This window comes from Opisthocomus hoazin, chromosome 19 (genome assembly GCF_030867145.1).
Source record: "Opisthocomus hoazin isolate bOpiHoa1 chromosome 19, bOpiHoa1.hap1, whole genome shotgun sequence".
NCBI lineage: Eukaryota > Metazoa > Chordata > Aves > Opisthocomiformes > Opisthocomidae > Opisthocomus > Opisthocomus hoazin.
Window position 1 is genome coordinate 5,552,075 of NC_134432.1, and position 21,411 is coordinate 5,573,485.

The 21,411-nt window shown below is 52.3% G+C and overlaps 1 protein-coding gene across 1 annotated transcript; it reads right to left on the reverse strand.

The window, feature by feature from the left end:
• Positions 1-2,311: 2,311 nt before the first annotated feature.
• ZMYND19 (zinc finger MYND-type containing 19) lies at positions 2,312-13,411 on the reverse strand. The gene is made up of 6 exons (XM_075439361.1): positions 13,270-13,411; positions 13,024-13,083; positions 11,671-11,777; positions 6,467-6,607; positions 5,276-5,456; positions 2,312-4,215 (listed from the first exon to the last, which is right to left on the reverse strand). The coding sequence occupies exons 1-6, from the start codon at positions 13,318-13,320 to the stop codon at positions 4,072-4,074; spliced, it is 684 nt and encodes a 227-aa protein (XP_075295476.1). The 5' UTR covers positions 13,321-13,411; the 3' UTR covers positions 2,312-4,071.
• Between the last annotated feature and the right edge of the window lie 8,000 nt (positions 13,412-21,411).

Below are 21,411 nucleotides of genomic sequence, written 5' to 3' on the forward strand. Positions count from 1 at the left end.
AAACACATAAGCAAACAATTCACTTGTGGTTTTCCTGCTGGGACTTCACCTTCAGGTCAGACCTTCCCTTTATTGTGCATCACATCTCCTGGCTGTGGCAGTCTCCCTGCTCCTGAGTTTTTCAAAACTATTTGTGCAAGTTTCATGACTTGAATGTTCTTCATATTCCATTTTCCTTTGCATTATTTTTGGGGGTTTTTTGTTAATTTTTTTTCCACATTTCAGCTGCGAAATCTTAATTCTTTCCATCTTCTACACATGGACACAAGTTCAGTTGATAAAGGGTTTCTTCTCACCCTGTGAGCATCCCACACGCCGCTGTTCAATCCCACCAGCCTCCTTTCATCCTGTCTCAATTCTGTGCTGATGGGTGGTAAACATTCGCTTCTGGCCCATGTCTCCATGCCACCCTCAAGCGTCTAAGTCTTTTAGCTGCCCCTTTTGCCTTCACTAGTTTAATTTAAAATTAAATCATCACCACAGAGAAAAACTTAAAAGTATAATCCTATGGGTGTATTAAAGGCTCAAGTATCAAAAGGTAAACACTGAGCCCTGCAACACATGATTTCAGATTTTGCGTTCCTTACGCCAGTCATGATCTGTGTCAGTCCGAATTGTGACCTGAATGTTTTGACTGGCAATACCACCTACTTAGATAGGAAAGAGAGTACCCAGGGGAAAGTATCAACACTTCATGGTGTGTTTACATGGTGTGTGCACCCCTCTGTTACACCCCAGGGCTCCCCCTGGAACTGGCTTACACCAGACAGATGTTCACCCGCACCTGGAGACACAAGACCACCCAGTGAGACCCACCAGCAGGAACCTTTCAGGCCTGGACATCCCCATCAGCTGCGCAAGGTGCCACGTGCGTTCACAAAGACACAGCAGCACGGCTGCTGGCACAGCCAAGCCAGCAGGACTGCAGTGGCCTGAAGAGCCAAATTCCATCTCCCAAAAGCACACGAATCAGCAGATCCTCAAGCAGCTTGACAGGCATCACAGCTCAGAGACAGATGGCTGTACAACATGCTGTGGAGGTGCAGAATACCCTGATCCCAACCCACTGTGCTCATTCTCTCTCTCTCTCTGTCTCCGTACTCTTCATAGCCCAACAAGTGCGACCACATTTCCCCCTAGAAGTCTTCTGGAGCTCCTCTTCCAGATGTTCCTATCTAGGAAACCTGACTCATACAGCCTTGTTTTGGTCCACGGCTGAATCAGGGGTGTGTACAAACAAAGAATGCTCCGTGCTTTGGAGAACAAAGGGATCAAAGACGTAGATGCATGGCTTTTTCACCCCTGCGGGAAACTTCTTAGATACAGAACATCTCCATCAGGGTAAGTCCTTGAAAAGTGAGTTCTTTTAGCAGAACTGACAGGCCTGCTCCACGATAAATGACCGTGTACTCTAACCCTGTGCTTTTTATATACATGTCCATATGAGGCTATCCAGGTCAGCCTGGTTTCTTTAAGAGGTGAAAGGAGGTGCTTTATGAGAGCTTCATCTTCTGAAAAGCCATTCAGACTGGATGAAGCGGAGCTGCCATGTTCAGGTGTAACTGGTTCCTTTTTGACACACCTTACAGTAAGCGAAGATCTCTGTAAGTTACAAAGATCTTCTGCCAGAGTCATTGACCACACAACTTCCCTCACCAATCAGGAAAAACTGTTCCGCAGGCAGTGACGTGCTTATTGCAGACCCCGGGACCTTTCCAAGAGTCAAAATCCCTGCAGCCACTTCCCTCCTCTGGCACAAGGACAGGCTGGAGTCAATGGCTACACACTGAGGCCAGAACCTGTGTTATTTCACCAAGCCCTTTCAGGATGTCCAGGCAATTTGTTACTTTTCATCCGGTTGATGGTCTAACAGACCCCAAACCCAGTGAGCACCTTCCCACTTGCTTCATCCCTTCCTCCCGTCCCCTTCCCTCCCCCTTCCCTGGGATCAGGACTGCCCTAAGCACACACCATCCTAGTTTTGCTGACTCTTTAGCTCGAGTGTCACCCTTCCTTCATTCCCTTCACCTCCTGCTCAAGAGGAATCTACCTGTTGCCCCATCAGGACTTCATCTGCAGTCTACCTTTGCCCCCACTTCTCCTCGCAGCAGCATCACACACGCTAGGACTAACCGTTTGCCCTGCTCAGGGCTGCAGAAGTGTTCCAACACTCCAAGGCTGCACTTCAGTTTGCTGAACACGATTACAGGTAATACAATGGCAGATTGCCATGACAAATAGCAGCCTTTTAAAAAAGCAAGGAAAAAAAGACTCAATACTTCTGTCCTTTTCAATGGATTACCTTGAATAAAAAAAAAATATTCCTTATGTCCCATTTCATATCAATCAAAAACTGCACAGTTCATTTAAAGCAAATAACTGAATGTTTCCTGAAAAAATAATACCACCCATTACAGGAAAATTTGATTAGGTCCTGCTCAACTTCTTTATGCGTAAGGGCTTTTTAGGCTGCCTAAACAGACAAGTTACAGTATAACCATGAATTCAGAGTCGACAACATGCCTACCTAGCGAACTTCCAGCAGGAAGCTTCAGTTCTTTGTTATTTCCCAAGATGCTTAAATCCAAAGTATGAAACCCCATCCAAATACTAATAATTTAGAACTTCCTGTGCAGATATTAGAAACATAATGTAATACCGGAAGTCCACAGCAGTTTGGTTTTTCTAACAAATTGAACACAAGCAAGACCAATATTGCAGCAGTAAGTGGCAAAGTGAATCCTGATTGAAAAATTAAATTCTTAATGGCTTTTACAAAAAAAAAATTAAATACCTATTTCACTCCGAGAAAGGCTCTGCATTAAGCATTCAGCAGCTCACTTTCTTCTACTGTGAAGTAAGACTAACACCTGGCACTAAATTTTCCATTTAGTTCTTCAGGAAACTCAGTTGCTACTCCTTATATTTCTAAGTCAAAAATTAAAAAGAAAAAACTTTCAGATTATACATGACAAAATCTTGGAAAAGCAAAACAGGCATGTACTCTGCAAGTCAAATCCTCCTCCCATATTATTTTACTCATTACTACACTAAAAAAAAAATCAAAACTCGGTTCTTGGATTGATGGCATCTCTTTAAAAAGATGGATAAATAATTCAAACTACCAAATATTAGATCATTTAAACATATCTGCACATCACTATTTGCTATGCTTACAGGGAAGCCACAAGGGCAACCTCATCCACACACAGCTGACTACCTGAGCCTCCCTACAACTACTTTATATACAAAGGTTTCATAACAAGCAAGCTAATTCAGCTTTCTGAAATACTGGTTGCTTAAAGCGGGATCTCCAGCAGCCCTCCTCCAAAGGCAGCGACACGCTACAGCTTGCCCTTACACACAGCTCCCAGATGGTCCCCTACCCTCGGCTCCAGTTCCGGTGCACTGGTTCCTACTGAGTAGGCATTTCCAACGTCCAGGTGTGACTGTGCTCTGGAAGCAGCTGGGAGGGAATGGGAGAAAACTAGAGAGTAGACAATGATTCATTCCAACCTTTACTTTGTTTGCCCCTTTTTTTTCTTTTTCTTTTTTTTTTTTTTTTTTAAATATAACTTCCATGCAGAGTTGTCCAGAGTAACTGCTGATGTCGGAGCCTGCCTTCTGGCCTTGGCACAGCCACAGATACTTCTAGCCACATGGGAGGAAAAGCTTTTGCTACATGACTTTTTTTTTTTTTTTAACTTTTAGGCCAACAATGTGTTCTCATCTGAACATTAACAGTTAATGAGTCCTATCAAGAATTTCTAACAAAAACTGTACATGAGTTTACAAACATATTAACATATAAATAATGAGAAGCTTCCTGCCTGGAACCTCCACAGTAGTCTTTTTGCTTGAGAATATAATACTGGAAAGGTAGACCCAATCCCTTTCCACAGCACCAGTCAGAGCTGGCTTAGTCCAGTCAGCCGTTCTGCTCAAGCATCACAGGGTTTTTTCTTCTTCAGTGCCTCTGGCTTCAATAAGCAGTCTGTCATTACTGTGCAAAAGCAAGAGTCCAATGCCTTTGAGAAGGAATCCTGCTGCTAAGAGGCCTGTGCCACCCGGTCATCGTTCTGGTCCAAGCTCTTGCTGGAAGGTCCGTTTCTTCTCCCGACAATGTTTCTTGTGAGCAGGCCAGTCTTTTTGCTGGCATTGCGACCCACAGTACCTCGCTACCTGGCATCGGCCACAGATGTTGAATTCACGTAACTAGGAAGAACACAAGACAGCGTCAGTGAGCCCGCCCAGTGCCAAGGAGCATCACTTCCCAAGCAGGTGTATGACCAGGTCTGCACCCATCACAAATACGAACATCCCACCAGAGGTGTCAGAGTAGCAACAGGCTTTGAAGCAATTGCATTTGTTTGATTTTGCAGTTGCTCTTGCAGAATGATACTATAGCCTAATGGACAAAATATTTGAGCACTTCACATTTGTTCTCACACTGCTACCGTTTTGCCAACTTTAGTTCTGTTTTCAAGTACAAACATCTTCAACTCAGAAATGCCTAGGAGAGCTGCACAAGCTCAGCCGCTGCCAAACTGAAGTTGTCCAGGAAGCTTTCATATGCAGACCCACATAAAAGACAAAGATCACTCTTTTTCAGATAGAGAGCATTTAAGACCATTCGTGCAAACTCACTTCCCCAAAGTAAAAAGTAGAACACAATGATTTTAGCCTACTCAGCATTTGTTACTGCAAGAAAAGCCCTTACTATTCATCGATAAGGACATCTGTCTGACAAAGAGGCACAGCCCTTCGACATTTCATTCTCTACCATTCTCTATGTACATTGCTTTGTTTCACCTACCCACGGCAAATAACCAGAACCAGCTTTCCTCCCATTTCTCCACTGAATAAAGGCCACTCAAATTTACCCTCTTCTCATGAAAGGGCAAGCATGTTATTTTTTTATTCCACTACTGCCCAAAACCTCTTACAATGCTTTCTCCTGCCTTATACAGATGCTTGCTCATTCCAGCTCTGTGTCCCTGGAGGAACGCTTCCACCTGGCTTTCTGTACACTCTGTAGAAATCACACTCCTCCCAGTAAACCACCAGGTCATTTCCTGTTCCAATTCAAAGCTACATTCTCTCAAACAGAAAATTATCATAGGGTCTGTAAATTCCTGCCAAAAAAACCCCGAGTTAAAAAGAATTATCACTTTAAGCAGCTGAATGGCCTGTGCAAAGCTTCCTGTTTTAAGGAACAGACCCCTGGACACACACGGTGGCCCACGTCATCACACTTCCACGCTGTTGAACAGACCTGTTTTTCAATCATTGTGCATGGGGGGTAGTGACATTCATAGTATGTGCATGAGTTCTCCTCCTCCTCCACAACATCGCCGTTAGCGTTGTAGTATCGCGTTACATTCAGCACAGGAAACTGCTCTTCTATAGGATCTGTAGGAAGCTGCTGGATTGCCAGCCAATACAGACTTTGTTCCCTGTAAGAAACAAGCATAAATATGGTCCATAAATTCATAATAAGCATAAAGGGAAACTGACTCCAAATTAATTAAGTAGGATTAACATTGTATTTAGCATGTTAAGCCTCAGACTAGACATATGCCTCATATATTGGATCTTTTTAGGGTTATTTTAGCCTAAAGGCAAAAAAGTTAAAAAGCACCTATTGAGAAACATATACATCAAGCAAAATTATTTCTGTGTAAACGGTGTGAAGTCTGTTTCTTGTTCCTGAACTCCCAGAATCATGGGGAGCATCATTGTATCATCACTGCCATTCACCGCATCTTCTCAAAATCAGTTTAATAAGCTCTGAACAGCCCTATCTCACAGGTGCTGCAGGTGTTTCAGAAGTGTCTACTGTGATGTTAAAAGTCTATGGGTCTCCCACCAAAAATGAACTTGTCTGTGTTACATCATAGCTTAACCAAATCCACCCTGACATCAAGAGTTCCATGTACTTTGAGTAACATTGATGCAAAACGGCACGTAGGAACTTCCCACAACCCGCTAGTCAAAGGCGATGGAAGCTGATCCCAGGAACTCATTTTGTTTTCAACCCAAATACACAATTACAAGTGTAAGCATTCGCAGCTGCTGGCTTCTGCGGGTTGTGTTAGAATTTTGGTGCCTGAGGACGAGAGCCACAAGCCAGTAAGATCTGCAGACTGAATTCGGTGTGCCCAGATGCCATCACTCAAGCAGAAGGGAACGCGGGCTTACTGCTTCGCTGCAGTGACATCTGGCACAGCAGGATCTCTCCATAATACTACCACGGGTTAGGTGGTCCCTTCACAGCCAGCACGAACAATGAGCGTTAGCTCCATTCCCCAGGTGAGGAAGCTAAGGGTTACAGTCATGCGCAAGGAGCCCAAGGTCAAATAAAAAAGGCTCTGCCAAGATGAAAAGTCACTAAAGCAAGGAGACACAACAATTTAAGATAAAATTTAAGTTTTTGATGGCAACCTCCTGCCAAATATTGATGTACCTTTGTTTACTAGAGATTTCTTCAGCTTTGGGCTTCCATCCCCAAGGAACTAGGCGCAGATTGTCTAGGCGGTTGTCCACTGTCACCGAATTCAGATGTACCACCTGAAATCCCGGAGCAATCCCTCCCCGGTGCCTCTCCCTGGAGGAGACAAAATCCACTTCAAGATCAGCGATGGACAAGACTCCATAGCTAAATGCACAGAATCACACTAATTCCAGAAGACACACTGTCTGGTGTCACTGAAACAGTCACAGTAAAGCTCGGGTTGTGAACAGACTAGAGTGGCTGTTTCACATATACCAGCTCCCTGAAGAAGGAGACTTGTTCCAGGAGGTTACGCGATTCAGCTCCTCTGCAACGGAAAAGACAATCATGGTATATTTTAATTGTAAGCATGTTTCAAAGAAAGTTCCAGAGACTACGGCTCCAGTTCCTGCAAGAGCATCTATGCAATTATTGTGTTCCACAGAGCAGACTTGAAAGGAGCTAAACTGTTTTATCATTTTAATAGGAAATTGTCAGACACATTTATGCAAGTTTGGCACTGGTGTGAAGTCACAGACTTTGTTATTTATGAAGAAATATCTCTTAAAAAGCAACAGGACAGAGGTTTCACCACTAAGCATGCAAATGCTTTTTAGACTCTTAATTTTCCGTAACACATAGAAAGGCTGCAATGCCTCCACAACCGACCAAGAGACAGCTACTGAAACTTGCTCAAAAGCAAAGCAGGACTATTAGCAAGGAGGAGTCTGCACGTTAAGTCCCATTGCGATTCTTCCCTGTTGCCGTCTAACAGTTTTCATTCCCACTCCACCTTCTTTTCATCTCTCCTCTCTCTATGCCATGAGGTATCAAGTTCACTGTCAAGCACCCTTATGCCCCGACGAGTTTCCACATAGCTTCCTGCGGCAGTCCCCATCCCACCTGAAACATAAGGCTTGGACAGAGATCGTGTCCTGGTGTGTTTGCTGTGCAATGATTAATTCCACAGCGCAGAGAGAACGTACAGCAATCAAGAAGGACAATGTAAAACTGACAGTGCTGTCCGAGGGTTGCCCAGCTTTTGCTTCTAGGAGCCCATTCCAGCAGCTAATTACAACTTTACCTAAGTCGAGCTGGGCTGTTGCTTCCTTCCCAGTGTTTACTGAACACTTCAGTTCAAACAGCTCACCCAATTTTGAAGAGATACGATTTGCCCAAGTTTAAAAATTCCCACTTTTTTTCCCTTTACAATGCTCTAGCATTATCCAGCATAACAGGGAAATTCATTTCAATGTGACTGACAATTAAAAAGACAGTGTTTTGTTTTCTTTGTCAAAATCCATCCAGATACGGTTAAATTATATACCTTGGGGGAAAGACAGACACTTGCAATTCACATACACTCCAAAACTTCCTAGAGTTTAATGAGTAAAACTCCCTTGGAGAGGCTACACGCAGCACCCACACACAGCCCTTGCAAACCAATTCTTCCCGTAACAGCAGCCCCGCACAGGAACAGAGCGCGGAGCCTCCTGCGAGGGAGTCTTCTGGGCCACCACAGAACAGGGGGAAGCTCGCCCCTTTGAAAGTAAAAGGAGTAAAATTCTTCTTTTGGAAAAAAAACCCAAACACACAAAAGCGAACATACTATGGAAGGGAGTCTGCTGAAATGCCCTACAAGAGGCAAAGCTCGGTCTGAGTTGTCAAAGGCTACCAGAGCATCTGGCAAAGGAAACTGGGAATCCTGAGGGCTAGAAATGGGAACCCAGGGGGCACACGGACCCAAGGACACGACGGTGAGCATCAGTCAGATATGGAGACAAGGAAGGAGTTAAGGTTCTTAGACGGAGACTAGGACAAAGTGCCAACATGAGATGGGATAGATATGAACGAGGAATCTGGGAGGAGGAGACAGAAGTTCAGAGCAAGAGCACACTGTGCAGGGGGGGAAAGGGAAGAGGGGAGTCTAAGACCAAGTTAAGAAGTATTTTTGAAATGGACTGGATAATGAGAGTTCAAGAAAGGCTGGACTTGGGGAAAGAGAGATGATCACAAGGGATCGTTCGTGACACCACAAAGTCCCATCCGAGCAGCACATACCCACCACTGCTCCTACAAAGCCTGGATCTGCTCCCACGACCCCCCATACAGAAATACTGACAAAACGGGCTACCCCAGCAAGCCTGTCTTCCTCACTTTGTATAAACCCACATTTGCCTGCATTGCTGTCAGTTTTCTGTTACCTCAGGTGACAAAGGCCAAAGTAAAAGTGGAAATGGGGCCTTGCTGATGACCGGTGAAAGTGTTAACGCAACACCACTCGAGTGAGCTGCCAGAATTAGTACTGGCAGATTCAGAGCAGTCCCTTTTCTCTACACATAACCAAGCAACCTTTGAACGCACAAGCACTCCTCCTCTCGCTAGAGCTCCACTTCGAAGTGTGCAGCATGGACCATCTCCTGAAGTTAACGAGAAGCGTGCGGAGCAGTGCAGGCTCACGCAGGCACCTGCCTTATCCCTTGCAGAAGGGGACAGAGGAGAAACAGCCTCAGTAACACAGCCAACTCTCCTGCCGAGGCGTAGCTTCCACCTCCCCCTCCCACCTGAGCTCCTACAAGATGCCAAGCAAAACAACCCAAAACTTCTCAGAGAATTAACTGGATACTGTTCTTTTTGTATTTCAGCAGCTAACTCCAGAACCGAGGCCTGCAATACAAGTGCCAAGTACAGACAACAGCAGTTCAAGTCAACGCGAACCATAACTGAGTAGGTTAGAGGCTGTATGACAGTAAGCACTCTAAAATAAAAAAAAAAGAAATCACATCTTAGATGTCTTTTTGAACATGCAGTTAGTGATACTTCTGACTAATCTCCCGACGCTGCTGTTCCCCAGGGAACATCACTACACCCAGCCAAAATACAGCAAGCTGGGATTTCTATACAGGGAACAGGGCAAGAAGATGACAGACTTCTACAGGTCGCTAGGCAGAGACGCTCGAATCCTGCTTTGGAGGAGCGAACAGTCCACCCTGAAAACACAGCAAGCACAAGAGGCTGCAGGAAGCTCTTCCTGGAAGAATATCTGCAGCACATGCGGCTATTTTTCAGATCTTGGTTCCCATTTAGTACCGCAGTTGAGTCTCTGCAGAGGCCAGCAGGAGGGCTTTGGGGGAAGAGTGGGAGCAGGTCCCTCTCACTGCGGTAGCTTCAGTAGCTACAGGCTTCGTATTCCGAGGGGCTCACTACGTGAACAAAACCTGCTTAACTGAAGTTCAAAACACTTAAAAAATTAAATCCGCTTTACTTGCAATAGCATCCAACCCAAGCCTACTCACTTCATCCTAAACCAGAAGCACACAGTCAGGTTAATTTTTTCAGAGCGAGCTGATTTTTGGGGGTATGTTTGGGGAAGAATGGTTGAATCACACTCCTGTACCTGCAGTAATTCAAGTTCTTCGCTTTTAATTTACCCAAGAAGCAAGGCTGGCACAGGGAAGACTGATGACTGCTACTGCCCACCTCTCCTGTCTTTCGAAGGCTCCAAAACCTGCAGCATTACTGCTTCTCACAAAGGGAAGGACCTGCCACTAAAATATATTTCTGGTTTGTTTTCAGAGCAGTCCCCAGTGCAGGAAAGTAAAACTCACCCATTTAGAAGGGGCAGTAATGGCACAGCACCTGCAGCCAAAAGGCTTTCTAAAGACACTGGGAGGCTCAGCCACGAAGGTATACTAACCTGCACTGCACTTGTAATTAAAGATCACAGCAAATCGTACACCCTCAAAGGGATCAGGCTGAATTTACAGAAACAGCTGACATATTTCATATTTTCTAGTCGAAGAATTTGACTTTGCAACTTCAGAACTGCAGGTCCGCTTGCCTGACAGTTTACGCCCTGCCTTTACGACTTTCAAAAATCTCTATTACGCATACAGTCTGACTTTTTCCACACTAGTGCGTGCTACAGCAACACAATTTGAATCACCTAACTGAGTATGTTAGAATTCTTTCCTAATTTAAGTAAAAATAACCAGAAGAGGCAATGACTGGGCCATGTGACAAGCAAACAGCTGGACTGTCATCATCCACAGAGCCTTCCACAGTCAGCTGGAATAATTTTCAGGTGCTGTTTAGCACTACTTACAGACAACAAGTATTACTGTATGAGGTTCACAGTTAGCAGTAGCTGACAGTGATTTACCCCACATACTGTAACCAACTACATAATAATTTTCAACAGAGTTATATGTGCAACACGATTAAACATTAACAGATGCAGGTTAAAATCCATATTTAATGAGCAGATCATAAATAATAGTAAATCTCTGATATCCTTCCTGTCTCCTTGCTCTTGTAGAGAGACCAGTCTGGGGAAGAAAAAGTAACCTGGAACAATAAGGAAAGCACAGCTACATCTTGGGCACTGTGACTGCTAGGTATAGTTTATGGAACTGAATAGAAAACAAGCTTAATTCCTAAAAAAAGGCTTTTGAAAGAAAGTAACAACTCTCTTTAGCATACCCATGTTCTCTACAAACCCATGAACATATCTAGAGAGAGCAATGTATTAGCTCACCGGATGAGCTAATCTCTCACAAGAGAGTAAGTTGGCCTCTCAATCAAAACTGGCTGGTAAAAATGATATCGAGCAACGATTCTTAAGACTACAGAAAATAAGACAGAGCAGCTGATATGAAGCACCATCAGCGTCACCTGAGGCAGCTTTCCAGAAGGCGAAACAAAACCCCCCAAGTTTTAAGTTATCAGAGGTTCTGTCTCTCTCCAGTGCTCTGCCAATTCTCACTGGTGCCAATAAGACGGCCCTGATTATCATGGGAGAGAAAAAAAAACCCCAAACCTCAAAAGGCTAGTCTTCAGCGATTAAATGGAGCCAGTCCCCTGCTCCGCCACCCCTAGCTGAAGTTTCAGCAGCATTTTACAGACTTGAACAGTCTCTACCAAACTAATACTCACCTATCCCTCTTTTCCCTGGGAATAACGTTTTTACAGAGACTCAGCTGTTTGAAGGCTCACTGCAAAACCAAACCGTAGTAAGATCTACGGGCACCCCCTGTGCTGGGTTTCCAACTGAGCGTGGCTGCAAGCCTCCTGAGAAGACTTAAAATACTACAGACAGAGAAATAAGCACCTACAAGTCGGTGGCAGCAAACCCCCCCTAAGCCTTCAAAGTATTCAGCTCTCCTTACGATACCTACCAAAGCAGCTCGTGCAGGAGACGGCCGGATCCCCTCCCGCGATTTTTGTCGAAAGCGTAAGCAAATATTTTAGCACCATTTCCATCAGCATCTACCTCCATCCGAGCCTAGAGAAAAGGGAGAGGCTGTGAGAACACCCAACACCGAGCCGCAGAGCACACGCCCCACTGGGATACAGGAAGGACCCAACCTTTAACACTTCTCTCCTAGAGGTCACTCAACCTCAACAGAATTTGAGTCATTTCAAACCTTGAAGGGGAACCGGCCAGCTCTGCTGATGGGGTTTATGAAGATGGGAAAGGAAAGAACGGAGGCTGTGCACAGCAGGAGCCCCGCTCGGACAAAGAACAGCAACCGTCCGGTTGCGCGCCCGTAGGGCCAGCATCCATTCTCCTCTGCGCTGGCACAGATCTTCTGTACAGCCACCAGCAAGCCACCAAGGCTTTGTTTTCGGTGTTGCTTTGCACCACTCTAATTAGGGGTTGCTAGCGAAAGGAGTGGTCCTGCCCTCTTTCCTCCACTCCACAGCTTTGTGCTGGTTGCTAATGCTCACGAACTGTACTAAAGACCGGACAAATTTAGGATGCTCGCAGGGCGTTATCACCCCCGCTGACGGCACATGCTTACAGGGAGCCACCACGGAGCAGGAACAGGCAAACGTGGTGGGTCTCGGTAGCAGCGCTGCCACAGCACCTAAACTCCCAACAGCAGCCCTGCAGCCACGCAGCAGAAGCTGGTGCCTCCTCCAGAAAAGTTTTAGATTTTGTAATCAAGAATTCTTTCTCTTTCAGTCTTGGTAGAACCCACTTGCCGTCCTTCAGTGGAAGCTGAGAGAAAACGTTTTTTCTGGGCCCGCAGTAAGTTATACCAGGAGAAGTTTTTCTCATCCGAGTGCACAGTGACAATTTTTAAAGTTTCCCAAACCAAATAAAGGGATACAAATTATTGGTTGTAAGAAAGCGTACAAATAGAGAGCTGAAAACAAGGAACTATACAATAAATTTGTTTTAAACTAATGCTCGTTTACAACAGAGCTTGCCCTGCTTGAAAACCTTCACATCGGTATTCCGGTAGTTTCAAACTTCCCTCCCCCCCCGACGCCGGAAAGTTGCGGGGCAGAACGCTCCCACCCGCGGTTTTACGTAGGGATGGCTGACAGCAAGGGAAAGAACAAAAACCCTTCCCCGACAGATCGCGACCGGCTCTGTCCCGGCAGCGCCGCGCCCCGTCCCACCGGCCGGGGGGGGGGGGGGGGGGGGGGGGCTGCCGGCCGCTCCTCGGGGCGGGGGCTCGGCACCGCGACTGAGGGGAGGAACACGAGGGGAACAACGCGGGGCCGGGGCGGGCGCTCACCTCGAAGGAGTAGCTCTCCACCAGCGGGATGTCCTGCTCGTCGATCAGCGTGTACTTGGTCTGAAACACAGCGCGGCCCCGCCGTCAGCGCCGCGGCCCGGCCCGGCGCCCCACCCCCGCAGGCCCCTCAGCCCCGCGGCCCTGCCGGCCCCGCCGCCCCCCGCCCCGGCGCGGCCGAGCCCGGCCCGCGGCGCCCGGCCTCCCCCCCTCCCTCCGCCCGCCCGCCCGCCGCCGCCGGGCCCGCACCTTGCCGGCCACCCGGCCGAGCCGCACGATGCCCAGCTTGAAGTCCGTCATGGCGGGGCCGGCCCGGGGTCGCCGCCGCGCGCGCTCGCCCCTCACAGCCCTCTGCCACGCGCCGCCGCCTCGCGCACACCCGGGGAGGAGAGGGGCGGGGCGCCGCACCACCTCCCACCCGCCGCCGCCCAGCCAATGGCGCCCCGCGCCGACCGCGCGTCGCTCCTACTACGCGACCGGGTTGTCCAATCGGCGAGCGGCGTGGCGCGGGGTCACGTGGGGATGGGGGGGTGGGGTGTGGGGGAGCGGCGCGCGGGCGCGGGAGCGGGAGGGGGCGGGGGAGGGAGGCGCGGGAGGTGACGTCACGTTCGCGGGAAGCTTTGTGCCGCCAACACTGGAGAGCGCGAGCGGCGGGGGCAGGGCTTAAAGGGGCCGCTCCTGCCCCCCGCCCCCTTCCTCACCGCCCCGGGGCCCGATCCCCAGGACCGGATCCCCCGGGCCGGGAACCGCTGGGCTGGGTGCCCCAGGCCGGGATTCCCGGGACCAGATCCCCCAGGATCGGATTCCCCAGGGCCGAATCTCCGGGCCCGGGATCCCCGGGACCAGATTCCCCCAGGACCAGATCCCCGAGACCAGATCCCCCAGGCCAGGATTGGATACCCCAGGGCCGAATCTCCGGGACCAGATTCCTGGGGCTGGATCCCCCAGGACCGGGATCTTCCAGGATCAGATCCCCAGGACCAGATCCCCGGGACCAGATTCCCCAGGCCAGGACCCCCAGGGACAGATCTCCCAGGACCAGATCCCTCAAGAGTGGATCCCTGGGACCGGATCCATTGGACCAGATCCCCGGGACCAGATTCCCCAGGCCAGGACCCCCAGGGACAGATCTCCCAGGACCAGATCCCCCAGGAGTGGATCCCTCGGACCAGATACCTGGGGCCCGATCCCCCAGGACCAAATCCCCCAGGGCCAGATCCCCAGGACTGGATTCCCCAGGCACAGATCCCCCAGGCCAGGATCCCTGGGGCCCGATCCCCCACGACTGGATTCCCTGGGCCGGGATCCCCCCGGCCGCTGGCCCCGTCACGCAGCGAGGGGCCCGGAGGCCGTTTCGCCCCGGGGCGCTCGCTCCGCGCGGGCTCCCCGCCGATCCCTGCACCCGTGGCCCAGCTGTGCCCGGCACCCAAGGGACGGCGCAGCTCGGGGGCACCGCGGAGCAGCTCCCCCCGCCCCAGCGCCTGGGAAGGGGCCCGGCCACGCGCTCCCTCCCTGCCATGGAGCGGGACGCGTCAAGAGCCGCCGCGTGCTCCTGAGGGCCGCCTCAGCTGCTGCAGCCAGCGCTGGCTGGGAAGGGGCGGCGGGGGGAGCGCGAGGGGCAGACGAGGCAGCCAAGGGGGGCAGCTGAAGGAGCCCTCTGTCTGCAAGGATTCTGCCCCTCTACTCTGCTCCCATGAGCCCCCGCTGGAGTCCTGTGTCCAGCTCTGGAGCCCCCAACATCAGAAGGACGTGGATGTGTTGGAGTGGGGCCAGAGGAGGCCACGAAGATGATCCGAGGGCTGGAGCACCTCTCCTCTGAGGACAGGCTGAGGGAGTTGGGGCTCCTCAGCCTGGAGAAGAGAAGGCTCCGGGGTGACCTTAGAGCAGCTGCCAGTGCCTGGAGGGGCCTGCGGGAAGGGTGGAGAGGGGCTTTGCACAAGGGTGTGTAGGGATGGGACAAGGGGGAACGGCTCTAAGCTAAAAGAGGGCAGATTTAGATTAGATATTAGGCAGAAATTCTTCACCATGAGGGTGGCGAAACACTGGCCCAGGCTGCCCAGAGAAGCTGTGGCTGCCCCCCTCCGGCAGTGTTTAAGGTCAGGTTGGATGGAGCTCTGAGCACCCTGGGCTGGTGGAAGATGTCCCTGCTCACTGCAGGGGGGTTGGAACCAGATGGTCTGTAAGGTCCCTTCCAACCCAACCCATTCCATGATTCTATGATTGCCAGGGCAGAACGGGACAGCAGTGTCCTGAGGAACAGGAACGAGGAAAGTGGGCTCAAACCAGTGCCTCTACACAAGACAAACGTTAAATCTAGAGATGAATCTTGGAAAGCTTTTCCGAGCGTTTCGTCCCTGCAATGAAGCAGCCCTGCGGAAGAGGGATGGACCTTGAGGCTCTCATGGTGGGCCGGGAAATCAAAGGCACGAAGCTGTTTGCAGCACTCCGTGCTCAGCACGCTGACCGCCAGACCTGGGCAGCACCCGACCCTGCGAGCGCTGCACCCGCAGCGTGGGCACAACCCTGCCACAACAGCGAACCGGATGGGTGAACCCCCGCAACGGGACGGGCAAAACCAGTTGTGTTTAATGAAAAAGCCAATCAAGTGGTTGGATTTGAAACAAGATACCTATATGGTAAAAAGAATATTTTGCTTTGTGAAGAATTTGTCAGGGGAAAAAATAAATGAGATCTCTAATAAAGTGAATAGTTAGTTGGAAAGGAAAGGAATGTGCAGTGAGTTGATGAAGGCGCACATCGGTTTATCAGGGGAATCGCTTCATCTTCGGTGACTGTGGGTTTTGATGATCGTGGCCGTCCATCTGGAAGAGAAAAAAAACCAACAAGAGCCCCCGGAACCGCTGCTTCCAAACGCTCGGTGCTTGGTGTTGGGCATGCAGAGCCTGCACTCGGGAGGGCTCTGGTTCCCCATGGCACCGTGCTCTCGCAGTCTGGAGACGCCCCGAGCAGAAATCGGGGGTTTCCTGTGCCGTGGGTGGGGAGAGGAGATCGTCCGGGCCAGGGACGGAATCGGGGGGGTGCTGGTGACACCAGCGCGCTTTCAGGTCTGCCTGGGGGTGGTCAGTGAGACCCCAGGCATGGCCGCGGTGCCCAAACTCGCCGTGGCCCTGGCTGCAGTGGGACCCGGGGGTCCGCAGCCCTCACAAACCGCCGTGGTGAGGGGCTCCCAGGGGAGCAGCCTGCTGTCAGTAGGTTTCGGGCCGCGCAGGGGCACGCGAGGGCATCGCCGCAATTTGGTTTCACAGTTTCAGCCTGGGGCATTCTCTGCATCTTCCTTCCCCCCCCGAAAACCCCCGGAGGTCTGAGGGGCTACCTCCATTTCAGCACTTTGCTGTGGGCACTGCTCGCATTCTGCCCCTGCGGGGACGCCCGCCTGCTGGGAAGGGCGATGAAGCGCCGGGCGCTGCGCTGCTCGGGTGCCCACAGCGGAGGTGAGCCATGGCCGGGCGCTGCCCGAGCCCCGCTTCCAGCCAGGCCTTCTGCCTGCAGCTCCTCCGGAAAGCGGGCTCCTCGCCTCCTTTACGCCAGCAGCAGCTCCCTTTCCCCTTCGGGCTCCTTTCCCCCCTCTGTACGTCCCACGTCGCCCACGTGCTGTGGTTCCCCACCCTCGGGGACGCTGCAGAAGGGCACGGTGTTCCCCAGGCCACAGACATGGCGGGAGGCAATGGATGGAGCCCACGGATGGAGCCCACGGATGGAGCCCACCTCCCCTCCCTTTGCGAAGAGCAGGGCAGCTCCCCAGCACTGCTGCCTTCTGCTAGAGGGGGACCACGGAGCCAGATTCCTGCTGGTGGGAACGCAGTCGCTCGGCAGCCGGCTGAGCACCGCGGCGTCGGGGCGGGCGGTAGTGAGAGCTGGAGCACGGCCCCGCGGCACAGCTTCCTGCTGCAGCAGCCGATCCACCCGGGCACGGTTCGTGCCGCTCGGACGGGGCCCGCGCCCTGCGAGCACCCACCGACGGCTCCCACCCGCGGGGCCACGCTGGGCTCAGCCCACCGGTCCCCCTGCGCCCAGGGAATGGCCCGGCTGCGGGAAGCTGGCCCCACCGGCCCGCGGTGCCCTGCAACCAAAGGCAGATTGTCTGTCCTAATGTTTCGTGACGCGGCAAGACACGAATCCCAGAGATTTGGCTTTTCAAGGCCCGTTTTGTCTCAGGGAAACGAGAAAGCTAATTCTCCTCAAAGCACCCAAAGCCTTATGCCACCAGCCCAAAGGTCTCAGCGCTTCTCCAAGTCCCTTTCCCTATTTTCTCCTGAAGGTGCAGCTCACCAGAGTGAGAAAAAATCCCAGCTTTGGAGCACAAATGCAGTTATCGGGAAGATGGACTTCAAATGTGAAGTAACGTAGGTTGTCACTATCCTCAGCAAGCCCTTTGCCTCTGTTTTAAGCAGCCTGGTTTGGGAAAAATGAATTATTGGCAGGGTAGTGCCCTCCTTCCAAGCACGACGCCGCTTCTGCCAGAGCACAGGCCCTAAGGCGGCATGGGAAAGGTTACGGATCCTGCCCCGGGAGAGGTTCCCTTCAGCAAAAGAAATCCTTTTTCCAATTATTTCCAGCCCTGCCAAGCGGGGGAAGCCCACAGCGTGTGTGTGTGTGCTGGTACCCAGCACAGCCGCGGGCACCCCGTGACTCCCGGCCTTCACACCAAAGCTGGGGGTCTTCTAACGCTAGGGCCAACAAATGCTTTAGACGAGTTTAAACTAAAATGGCTGCTGGAAGGGGGGCTGCAGGCCTCTGCCAGGCCACTCCACCTCGGGCAGCAGCATCTGCATTTGTGTGGCTTTGTCACGGAATCGCTGCGTGGCTGCGGCTGGAAGGGACCCAGCACCCTGCCCAGAGCTTTGTGTGTCTCCATGGATGGAGATCCCACCACCCCACCACATCCCCCCTGTGCCTGTGACCACTTGTCACAGAAGATTTTTCCCCTGTAACTCATGAGGATCTCTCGCAGCCCGCGTCCTTGGAGAGGTGGGGAAGGCGGCAGGTCCCAGGGCGTGAGGAACCACGCCTGACCCCGGCTCGCAGAGCCTCCACGCAGCGTTCCTAGCTGGAACACGCAACCACCTCCAAGCCAGGGGATTAAAGACGGCAAGTGGCTGGGATTTCATCCATGTTTCTGCTTTATCCCTCGGCTGCCTCAGAAAAAGGCCCTACAAACAGCAGGAGAAAAAGCAAACGAAAGAGCAAAGCCGCAAGCTCTCCCGCTTGCCGCTGCTGCCAGCTGGAGAGGGGGCCCCAGGTACAGCCACAAGATCGGTGACAGGCAGCGGGCAGAACCTTGCCAGTTCTGCAGGGAACCACAGTTTCTGAGGACATCAGGGTCAGGCTTTGGTCATTTTTGCTTTAGGCATGAGGAGGGTCCAGCTCCTCCCTCCGCACTGAGTCACTGGTGGCCGCGCGGTAAAAACGGTGTCTGCCAGGGCTGTCCGAGGTGGTATAACTGATTTTTTTTTTCTTTGTGATGCCTTTCCCTGTTTCACAACAGCCGGTCTTCAATCCCTGTGGCCCTCAAGTCACCATGGTGACATACCTGCATTTCATCCGGCAGCAAAGGACAGAAGCGGATCTTCTCGGAGCGGCAGGAAAGGCAGCGGTCAGCCCCAGCTCCTCGGCCCCCGCGCTCCCCCTCAGCAGCCCCTCGCGCTCCGCTGCGCTGCCAGTGCGGCCGGCCCCGGAGCCCGGCAGCTCAGCGCAGAATCACGGAGCTGCTGCTTCACGCAGCGCTGCAGAGGGCAAGCGCGGGTGATACGCAGTTGCTTTGGGCTGGCCTCCACGCCGCCCTGGATCTGCTCCCGTCCCGGGATCCACGTCCACACCATCTCCCCTGCTCCTCTCACAGGTACTTTCGCAGAAGCAGAGAGGTAGGAAACTGAAGTCTTGTTCGATCACGTGCAAACACAGGCGGTTTCTGAAGAGCCCGCTGCTAACACGACGCACGTTTCACGCGCGGCACGAGGTGCATTCCCCTCTGTCGAGGCAGCACCGAAGGCTCGGCCCAAGCCCCGCTCCTGGCTTGAGCCAGCGCGAGCACAAAGTTGAGTTTCACCAAAGCAGCCCACACTGCTCGGCACCTCAGCAGCCTCCAGCTACGGCCGCTTCGGAATCGCAGCGCCTTTTGTACCAGAAAACAGCACGGTACTTGCACACGCTTCAGGAGTAAACGTTGCTACAGGTGCCCACCGCCTCCCGCTCGGTTTGGGATGGAGTTTACTCGGAGACTCGAGCATCCCTCTTCCCAGGGGCTGCGGCTCGCCCCGCGCCCAGTGCCTGACGCAGCAGCAGGCAGCGCGCACCGCAGCCGCCTTCCCCTCGGGCTGCACAGGCCTCTTCCCACGGAGGCAGATCCCGGTGAACCGCCCAGGCCTCACGCAATGAATTTTAGCAGCTCAGCTAGCGCGTGTGCCGCACTCTCTCCAATGTACCCCTACAAAGTAGTTGCAGAATGATTTTCTTCCTCCCCCAATTCCTGCGGTGCACGCCGCTTCGGAGTCCTGCTCGCTACACTGGAGCTCCAGCCAGGCTGTAAACACCCTGCAAGAAAACATCTGAGAGTTCCTTGCCAAACTGGACACATTGGCAAGGAGAAAGTCGGTCAAGTGCTGTCACCACTTTGCAGAGGAGGAAAACGCCTCGCAGAACGTTTTCCTGAGACCAAGGCTCATGCAGCTCAGCATCACAGGAAGACTTTGATCCTCTCTCCCTTTGCAAAAAATGAACCTCAATCAGCATTCATGACTTTTTCCCCAGGACGCTCTGTTAGGGCTGAAGTAAACTGCAACCATAACGCTGCTGTTAGTGGGGCTTTTAGAGATATTTCCTATTACTGGGATGATTTCCCTTCACATGTAACAGAGCTTTCCAGAGCCTGACAGACCACACGCCACCCCTCACGCTGCGCTGCCTCAAGGGAGAGCCCAGCCTTTGCTGGAAACAGCACGAGGTTTCCCCAGAACCTCTGGAGAACCTTGCTGCTGCCCACACCCCCCAGCCCCTGTAACAGCTAGACAGGGCCTTCAGGTGCAAGATCCACATCACACACTGTGAAGTGCAACCATGCAGGCACCACAGGAACCTCGCCGGGGGCTCAGCGGTCTAATGGGCTGCAGCCGCGCTTCGGCTCCTTACACCCGCGCTGGAGGAGATCCCCAGGATGGTGTCTGCAAGGCCCTCCCTGGGAGCTCGCCAAGAGAACTCCTGTTGAAGCAGCAAGGCCAAGCCTTTTGCCCTTCCCTCACCGTGCTGTTCAACGGCTGCGCTCACAGCCCTACCTCCATCCACACGGTGACGGGCATGGACACCTCCTGCTGCCAGGCCTTCTGCCTCGAGTCAGCGAGCCGCCGTTCCCTCGGGAAGGTGCTGCTCACAGGGCAAACGCCTTTCGCCTGCCAGCAGCTCCGTCGGCAGGCTGGGCCGGCACTCCTGCAGCATGCAGACACCACAGCCAGAACGCTCACTGCTGAACACGCGCCATGCGGCGCGGCCAGGCTTTCAGACACGTCTGTGCCAAGCTGTGGGCCTGGGCTTACAGCGTGCCCACGCAAAGGGAAATAACACTTGAACGGCTTCTTTCTCTTTCAGAGACTACACCAGGACCTGGAACCTACAACCCAGAGAGGGGCTACAGGGCTTGCTTATGCCGCTCCCCCAGTATCACCATTCAAGGGATCAGGAGACCTAAGAAACACGAGACTGGGCCCCTCAGCCCTCTGAAGCATCAAGGACCAGGAGATTCCAACCACAGTCAGACTTGCTCCTCTTCAGTGATAAAATAAAGCACAGTTCAGGAACTGGAATGTGCGTGCTTGTCCTTGTCACCAGAAGAAAATCCACAATCTCCTCCACTTCAGAGGAGGAGAGAAAGCCGAGTGAAGAATCCCATCTGCTCTGCAACAGAAAACCTGCCATGTCACCTAGGCCAGAGGGCTCCTCAGCTAGAGAGAAGGCCACGGCCCCACTGCCAGGCCCACGGGGCCGCTCCCTCCGGCTCCTGCAGTACCTGCCAGCACGGACCCAACAGCCACGCCTCGGGCTTCACCTCAAACCCAGACTCAGAGCCCTCCCCTCCTGCCAGCCCAGGCGGCCCCTCAGGGCCTAGGTTAGGAGGCAGGCAGCCTGCGAAGTCACCGTCACTCCTCAGCACGTGTTTGTGTCCCACTGCGGCAGCTGGGGGGAGGCCAGACCTGCTCCTACAGCCCTGGCCCTGCCGACGGGCAACACATTGGTGCTGGCAAGAGTTGAGCTCGTGGAAAGCTTTACACAGGCCGCAAGTCAGCGACATTTGCTCTTTACTGGAGTGCTGGCTTGAGGCAACTCCGCTTCTCAAGCTCAGCGTTGCTGCAAGCCAGGGATTTCAGGACAGCAAAGGGGATA